Source organism: Ochlerotatus camptorhynchus, unplaced genomic scaffold (assembly GCF_037179485.1).
Source record: "Ochlerotatus camptorhynchus isolate MF236.1 unplaced genomic scaffold, CSIRO-AGI_Acam_v1.1 ptg000423l, whole genome shotgun sequence".
Taxonomy (NCBI): domain Eukaryota; kingdom Metazoa; phylum Arthropoda; class Insecta; order Diptera; family Culicidae; genus Ochlerotatus; species Ochlerotatus camptorhynchus.
The window spans coordinates 2,319,498-2,328,974 of record NW_027040909.1 but is presented as its reverse complement, the minus strand read 5'-3'; the positions used below and the strand labels follow the sequence as shown (position 1 = coordinate 2,328,974).

At 36.6% G+C, this 9,477-nt stretch overlaps 1 protein-coding gene across 1 annotated transcript in view; it reads left to right on the top strand.

Moving 5' to 3' along the window:
• Positions 1-343: 343 nt before the first annotated feature.
• Positions 344-9,477, top strand: part of stw (straw) — a 377,295-nt gene continuing 368,161 nt past the window's right edge. Inside the window, exon 1 of the mRNA XM_065233904.1 lies at positions 344-502. Coding sequence (XP_065089976.1) covers positions 367-502 — 136 coding nt within the window. The 5' untranslated portion in view covers positions 344-366. The remainder of the gene's footprint in view (positions 503-9,477) is intronic.

Genomic DNA, 9,477 nt, shown 5'->3' with positions numbered 1-9,477 from the left:
GAACCTTCGAAGTGGAAACACCACCCCAAGCTGCAGTCAGCGGAGCGCTACTGTTGTCACGCATGGATTAATCCGGATTCCTTGTAAGGAATTTGAAAAACAACAAGCCAATCAAGGGTGGATCAAGTGTGCGTAAAGTGTGTACGGCCGATGTGAAGATACTCGCCCCATCACAGAGAGGATTAAAACAGTGGTTCGTTCGGCGATCCGGAAACGAAAAGTTAAAGGAAATACATTCACGGGGAAAATAAAAAAAAATCGGAGCAGTTTGTTGAGTGGTGCTTGGCATTCCTTAGTTGGAAGTTTTGCAAATTCTTCTCAAGTGCTAATATTAGTTTGAGTGTGTGCAGCGGCTCTACCCCCGTCATGATGGCCATAGACTGGCGAAATAGTGTGAACGCGATAGCACTCGGTGCTGTCGTTCTGGTCCTGATGGGTGCATTCCAGGTTGAGGCAGTTCGTGTGTCGCTGCCATCGCCAACAACTTCCAGACGTGTTACAGGTAGGTCGATCGGATCGGAAGGAACTTCACTGAACACTTGCGGATTTGCTGTCAGGTTGGCTGAGTGGGGGGACTGTTGGGGGATTTTTGATGGATTTTAACGAGTGAGAAGAGACGAACCGTAAGAAAGTTTCCGGCAATGTTCAGACGGAACTTGGAACTGTATTACTGATTTACTGGGGTTTTGAAATAAATTTAAGACATGTGCCAAGCGATGATCAAATGTTGAAGGATGTGGTTTTAAATTCGATCTGTTGGGCATCGATTTATTATTATAAACTTTATTCGTGTAAATGAGGCATTCAGATGCTTTCGCTAAATCGTCCTTTCTCGTATTTTAGCAAAAAATGTTGTGAGTGTGCAATTTGTGGAAAAATTACACTATGTAATAATCTGGATTTTTTTTTCTAAAACGGAAAACTCCATTCATATTTGGCTATATTGTGGTCCCATGAGACTAAGGCCAACATATACTTATGCTTTAAAAAAGTTACATTTATTAAATATCGGCCTCATTATGATATGGCCTAATATTATTCACGATTAAGGCCATTTACTGCCTACCTAGGCATGTTGCATTATTGATTTGCAACGAGGATTTGCATTTATGGCGAATGATTTAAGGCACATTTGGTGATACATCACTTTCCGTCCAATTTTCGTTCTACTTAGGCCATTTGAAAGGTTCTGAATGAAATTAACTTCATACATTAAATGGCTCAATTTATTTTACAGTATACTAAATGATCACCTTAAGTTACAGCATTTCTCAAAATTTACATTGAACTAATTTTCTCAGAATTGTGAAAATGAAATGAAAGTGGTGGTAGAACTCTTTTTCAAAACTCAACGGATTTCAGATGAGAAAATTTGGTGGAAAAATATAGAAAATATTTGAATCATGAAAATATGTATTCAAGTCATTGATCAAAATTTTGGGATCACCCCATAGTACGACGGGGGGGGGGGGTGTATCCTCAAAATAAAAACTGAAAATGTGTTTTTATCATATCTATTTTCCGTCCAAGTTTAGAAATGTGAGAAATGGTTCAATTTATTTTTATTTTTTAAAGTAAAAATTCACCATAACTTACAACAATGAAACATCATACTATGGGGTGACCCCCCCAAACTTTTGATCGGTAAATTGAATAAATATTCTTATGAATTATATATTTTATAAATTTTTCCTCCAAATTTTCACAAAAGTGACCCGTTGTTTATAGCATAAGGGTTTTACTACTATATACTTTCATTTCAAAATTTGGTCAACCCAGTTCTGAAGAAATCAGTCATGATTCTTCAAAGTAAATTTTGAAAATGTTATAACTTTGGGTGGAATTTTAGTAAGCAAAATATGAAAATTATATTGAGCCATTCAATACCATTCAAATAACCGACAGAGAACGAATCTTAGGCGTAAAATGACAGAGATATGAACATCACACATTTGCATGTTAGTTTTTGGAGGTGACCTCAATCTTATGATCGGGAGTGCATGTGGTCAAAGATTATGTTTCATGACGGATTTGAAAATTAGCTTTGTTAATCATGCTTTTACCAATGGTTAGAGTTTTACTGATAGTTGGAAGTTTTTTTTCCTTGATTTGTTTTCCGTCGATCTTGTTTTCCGTGCTGAGCCCCAATGCTACCGACGCCAGTGAGGCAGCTCCCACACGTGAACCCTACCTATTGACCCATCAACTTATAAACCAGGGACCAACGGCTTTACTTCCGTGATCAGAGATGTTATGCCTCAGGACATTCCGGTGGCGCTGACTGGGATTGAACACAGGACTACTGAGGTGAGAGACAATCACGCTTACCACTTCACCACTGGTGCCGCCATAGTTGGAAATTTGAAAAAAATTTAACTGAATAAATGATTCCTTTGATGGACATTCAATCCTGATTATTTTCTCAAATATCGAACACAAGTTTCTTTGATATAACAATGACACTTTTCACATCCATTATCGATTCGTCGCAAACAGCAACTAAATAATGCACATCAACATAGTTGGGGATTGTCTCCTCTGCCTGATGGTATATCTACTACGCGTGGTTGAATAATCGCTTGTTAGAAATCGGCGATTGTAGCGAATAAAGTGAGGAATACCCATTTTAGTAAAAATTAGACCAAAGGACTTTAAGGCGAATATCAAATTCAATATCAATTCCATTCTTTAAATCCTTCTTGCGGTTTTACGTAAAATCTTCCAGGGTCAATATCATGTTCGAACTTTATTTAAATTTCATGAATATAATTTGAATAAAAAATTATACATCGAAACCCGAAGGCTTTTTGAGAATAAAGATAAAATTGAGCAAATCATATACAAAATTTCCATTGAAAAATATTAAAGAAATGGTTTTTACGATTATATTCAATTTTTAAAATTGACTTTAGAGCATCATGAAGTAATGAAATTGGGTTGTTAGCGGAATGCTTGAATAAAACAGCAAAAAGGGTTATCTTCCATTTAATTCCACTTAAATAATTTTGGTATCCATGACAAATATTTACGTATTTCGACTACAATGTGCAGTCTTCATCAGTGTCATTCCCACTAAAGAACTTATCAAAATCTAACCCCCTTAAGTACTCAACCCCCCTTGCTTAGGAGATGAGTTCTTAAGGGGGTTAGATTTTGATAAGTTCTTTAGTGGGAATGACACTGATGAAGACTGGACATTGTAGTCGAAATACGTATCTGTCATGGATACCAAAATTATTAAAGTGGAATTAATGGAAGATAACCCTTTTTGCTGTTTTATATAAAGAATCATTTAAAACTGAATTTTTGGGTGAATCAACTTATATTAACACTTTTAAGGTACTAAAAATACAGTTTTCTTCGACACATTTAAAAACTATGGGCATGAACATCGATTACCGTACAATTTGTACTGGCTAATCTGAGATTGACCTGATTAAACGAAATTTGCACAAAGAACCAAATTCATGAAGCTAACCTTTCTCAGTGGTAAACAAAATCTGACAAATCAGAACGTTCAAGGTCTATAACAGCACAGACTATGTCCGAAGGCACTTATTATGCAAGTTGCATGTACCTACCTCAGTTCTTTTTTCACAAAAAAATGATATTCATCTTGAAGATCAAACCTGTTGAGGTTTTAAAATATTTCATCTTGCGTTTCTTGAGAAATATTGTTCTGCAGTTTACTGCCACTCATCGGAAGTCGGTACCGTTTGCGTTTTTGTCAAAACTGAGTATTTCAAATGGAAGTGATAGCTATTGACCCATAGTTTCATAAAACTGGATAAACTCAACAACTTTGTCCTGGAAAAGTTTGGGAAAACAACAAAACGGGATGTCCCATTGCATAAGAAGCAATAATACGAAGCTAACTTAAAACGTGATTTTCTCGGCTTGCTGATTTGTGCTGTGGAACGCACTTGCACAGTGGCAGTGTCAGTTTACAAGTTTACACCCACCACGTCCTAGAGGTTATCGAGGAGAGCAAGTATTGTTAGTTCAACATCTGTTGTTACTAGAGACTCTGCATGGAAAGGATGTTTTTGTTAGTGGGAAGGACGATTCTAGATCTGCATTCACTTGAGAATGTAATGTAATATTTTCGAACTTGATAAGCAAATAATGCAACGTGATCAACTCAGTTATGTAAAGGGGCCTAGGATTGAACCCACGACTGCTGCTTAGTACACACTGTGAGTTTATTGTCATGGTCGGTATTTTTTTTTAACAAAATCTCAGCAGCTCGGTAAAATTTTAACCTTCATTTAAAGCCTATTTTGCTCAAACATAATTTCAAAGCATGTTCAACCTTGTTCAAATGATCAAAGTTTGTCATTGTAATGGAGATAACGTTTTAAAATTGCTTAAAAGCAATTGTATGGATTTATGCTCTGCTGTTTGGATTTCGGTGAAAATTACCGAAGCCGGTGATAATTTCTAAGTGTGTAAGCAAAAATAGTCGCCATTCGGCTACCGAGCCCCATACATCTTACGACATCCCCAGGGCGTTCAGAACCTCACTTGGAAAATAAGGCTTAAGTAGATACCTTTTATACTGACCGGAAAGCAGCCTTCAATTACATTGAACATGGTATTCTTCATCGGAAAATGTCTCGTCTGGGAGTTTCAGACGGTTGAGTTGATTGGTTGAAATTGTACCTTTCCAATAGAACTTTCCGTGCCAACCTGGATTCATGCAGTTCGTCACTTTTTGTTGCAACCTCCAGTGTTCCCCAGGGCAGCAATTCACAATCTACTTCAACGATGTGACGCTCATCCCGCAGAGTGGATATGATGATCTCAAACTATACATCGTTGTCAAGGACGCTGAAGATTGCCGTCAGCTCCAAGAAATGTTGGACCAATTTGTTGACTGGTGCCACTTAAACAATGTGTAGTCATGGCATTTCATCGCACAAGGACGCCAATCGTATTCGATTACTCAATTGATGGATTTGTACTCGCAAGAGTAGAACAAGTAAGCGACCTAGGTGTAATGTTGGACTTTAAGCTTACATTTGACTTACATCGTTCCATGGTAGTCACTAAGGCAAATCGTTAGCTTGGGTTCATATCAAGAATCTGAAGACATTGTTCGGATCCGTACTGTTTAAAGCCACTGTATTGTTAAGTTGTGTGCCCGATTCTTGAGGCAGCATCTGTTGCTTGGATTCCTTGCCAACTTTCCTGGAACATTAGAATAGAACGTATTAAAAAACGTATTCATCTGGTATTGAGGCAACTTCCTTGGAGATATCCACTAAACTTACCTCCGTATGCTGAGAGATGTCGCTTGCTAAGCATGAATACCTTAGAACGACGGCGACAACATTAAAAGGTAACATTCGTCGCAAAGCTATTAAGTGGTGAATTTGATTCCACCCACTTACTCTCTTGTCTGAACTTTTGTTCACTAAGCAGATTTCTACGCTCATCGTTCCTATTGCGTCAAGACTTAGACCGCTCTTATTTTGGACAACATGAACCTATTACGAGTATGATTCGCACGTTCTCTACAGTTGAAGAGTTTGGGGAACCTGCGGATCGTTACCAGAGACGTATTATTAATTCCAGATACATTTAGTAATTGCTATAGCTCCTAGTTCATTGTTAGATGAATGTATTAATAAATAAATCCTTATCTCTCCCAAAGCGTCCTAACATGAACTGTCCGAACCAGGGCGAACGATTACTCGATGAGACCCTCGCTACTATGTGAAAGAGCTTGGGATTGCGACTACGATCTTCTGCTCAGTCAGCAAAAATGGTTTCCGTGTCTCCAATATACGACACAGCCTATAAATGCAATCAGACCAATTTGGAAAAGGTAGGCATTGAGAAGATGTCAGTTGAAGTTACGAAGTGCAATTCCCATGTAAAATGTGAAAATCATAGTAAATTAATTGTTGATTTTTTTAAAGTTAAAATCAGTTGCAATAAAATTGGCATGTTCTACTATTTCAGTAAAAAAATGGAAATTTAATAAACAGAACTGTAACTTGACCTCTGCACGATTGAATTTCAGGATGAGACTGATATACGATTACTCTACTTGATGGGACAAACAGACTTTATACTGTTTTAACATCTATAATGATCAAAGCCCGTAATTGAAACACATTATATGAAAGAAGATGCTAATTCAGAGTGTAAAGCGTTGTTACCTCAAAATTGACTAGAAATATGGGACTATTATGCGATTATAGTCAGTACAAATCATTGACCAGTTTCACTTCATTGATTAATCGGAAAACTCGACCTTTCCCGATTTGCATCAAACTTCACGTTATGCTTTACTATTATTAGCTGCTATTTTGGATATTTTTTCAATTAAATTTGAGTAAAAAATCCAGCATGGCAATAAGACTTAAGTATCTCAAATAGTGTAGCTTCAATTTTAATAATTTTTATTTAAAAAATAGCTCATGAAAAATGAATTTATTAAAATTTTTAAAACCATGAACACTTGAAAATAAACAAAAACCGTAAATCAATCCAACACACATTGAATGTTGAATAAGAGCCTATTTAGGCAAAAATACGCTACTTCAGCTAAAAATGGCCTTTTCAGCTGTTATCTAACTCAAATTGTTTGTTGGGAAGAACTATTGGTCAATTGGTACGTTTTTTTCTGAAACTTTAACTAAGAAAACAAAATTTGAGACATTTTAAATCATTTTCTGTGCAAAAATAACATTTAAAATCTTCCTAACTAAATGTTCATAAATATGACCAAAAATTGATGTTTTACGATTGTTGTCAAGTTACAAGTGTCACAGGTTTTAAATATTTCAAAAGTTTACATTTTTCATGAGTCTTTTTCAAAACAAAAGTTACTAATATTGACGATATACCCAACAAACAATTTGTTGTGATTAAAGGCTGAATCAGCATTTTTTTAGCTGAAAAGCATATATTTGCCTGAATAAGCTCTTATTTTACTTTTAATGTTTGTTGGGTACTTTTTGAGACATCTGAAGTATCCAAGTATCCAAGTATTATTATGCATTTCTCAACGACCTTGTCTCAGACCAAAATGTCGTCAGAAGTAACGTTTTCGTACTATAATTTATTGAAAGATTTCAAAGACGCCATTTTGAAAAAAAAATACAAGATCCAACATGGCCGAATTTTTACAAAAATGTGAATGATTGCCCATAGCGAACAATTATGCAAAGTTTCACGCAAATTGGAGAAGGCCGAGTCAAAATTATTAGTTGTTGAGCTACTTGGCCTGGAACTGCTCCATTGTAATAATTTGACAAATGATTGGTATCTGGAATCTGAAGAATTCATCTTTGATTTCCGATCAGGATCAATCATACATCTCATTGCACTACAATCTGAAGGCCACGGACAGGATTGCTTTCACTCACATACTTTCCTACCTATCCTTGTATGTGACAAGTATAAAGTATCATTATAGCATCTAATGATTCCATAATTTTGAAAAACATTTTTTATAGCGAAGTGAGTGGAAGTAACGCTGGCCACGGACAAGTCCCTCAATATAACGCTACCAGCTGACCAATTGTTTTAAATTTTATCATTATTGCATTTATTTTTTTCACTCTCTTCAATTCATTCATTTACCCATGAACCACACGGTGTAGAAGAATAAAATAAAATCCTTACGCATAAAAAGGTTAAAAATTCACTCACTACGCGGCGCGAGTGAGTATGCGGACTAAAAATGATTAAGCTACCAAGACCTTCTGGAAGGTGGATATGAAAGTTTATACTTTTCCAGCGTGGCGCTAGTGTACATGTAAACTATCAGTATGTGCTGTGACTTTGAACTAATATGTTGATTACCATAACAACTAGCTGAAAGCAGCAACTCGTCAGGTGGATAGCATCTCGAGATACATCTCATTTTGGTAGAATTCAGATGAATACTAGCACTAGCACCACGTGTGAATTATTAGCTAACTTGTCCACCATGTAGAATATCCTGAAGATCTTTTCCGAAGATAGCAACTTCCTAGGTGTTCAGAATCTCGAGGTATAGCATAAGCTGGAACTCCACATTTGATCCGCGTAGTGGCAGAACTATAAACTTATAATTTCACCACTCGAAAGGCTCTGGTTACTTAAACAATTTTGCAGAAGTCAGCATTTTTCTAGATTGTTAGGATCTTGAGATATGACATTTACTTGAAGTTCCCAAGCATGTTAGTGCCACGTAAGGGGAGAATCAACACATCTGTTCATTATTAGAAAAGCTTTGGTTACCTGAACAACTTTGGCGAACACACCGAACTTCCTAGCTGGTCACAATCTTGAGATTTATCTCATACTAGATGCTAAATAGCGGTACGTACCGGAAGAATTTTCAACTAACCAATCCACTATGTAGAAGTCATTCGTTACCTGAATGACTTTGTAAGTAAGCTAATATTCTTGCCCATTCAAAAGGCTTTGGTTATCTGAAAAACTTAGATCTAATAAAGGAAAACGGACGAATGTTTCAAGAATTTTTCGAGGGAAGCCAGAAGAAATTTCCGGGGGAAGTCAGGAAGAACTTCCAGGGAAATCAAAAGATGTTTCCATTCAAAGTCAAAAAACCTTATCGTGAAAGTCAAAATAATCTTCTGGGGATGTCGATATTACTTCTGGAGTAGTTAAAAATGATTTAATAGACATTGACAATGAAAGTTTTAAGCAACCTGCTGAAGAAGTTGGCTGAAGCTCCCAGCGGAAGTCAAAAGAAGCTACCTTGGAAGCACATAACAGAAGTGGAAGTGCGAACCAATCAGTGTATCAAACAGTGGGAGAACCTTGTTGTTGACCAAACGAAGCTCAACAACAAAGGATACTGCTCATGTAAACTTGCCGTCTACCGCTAGGTGCGCTAGTGTTTACAACAATAATATGGAGCCACTTTTGGATCCGAAAATCCATTTCTGTTCTGTGGTGGAAGCCAGAAAGACGATGGAAGAAGCTTTGTGTTGAATCAGATGATAATTTCTAGGAAAATGTGAAGAGATTTCTGGAAGAATTCAGATATATATTATGGGTAAAAAGAAACTCTCGAGGTTGGTCTTAAAAAAAAGTAATCAAAAAGTTATAAATCGTTCTGCCATGAATCTAATTTACTACTTTTCTGAACTATTAACAAAAATATTTCCCGATACCCGGAAATTCCCGCGAAGCCGGGAGGGATATGAAAATACTAAATCAAACCGATTTACGGCTTTTGAATAATGCAGATGGTTGCTTGAAATGATCGGAACCTTGCATCAGAGCAATTGGAATATGATTTTTTTTTTACGAAATTGGATGAATATTAACAACTCTGAAAATCGATACGTAGAAACCATTCCACTTCAAACTCCCTTTGTTCTGTTTGTCTAATCAGCAATCGGGAAACAAATTTTATCTCAGCAAAAGTGACGAAACAGGTGGTTAAGTCTCGGAGACACTTGTTAAGCTGAATCCCAGCAAGCAAACGTCATACCCGTATTATTGCGC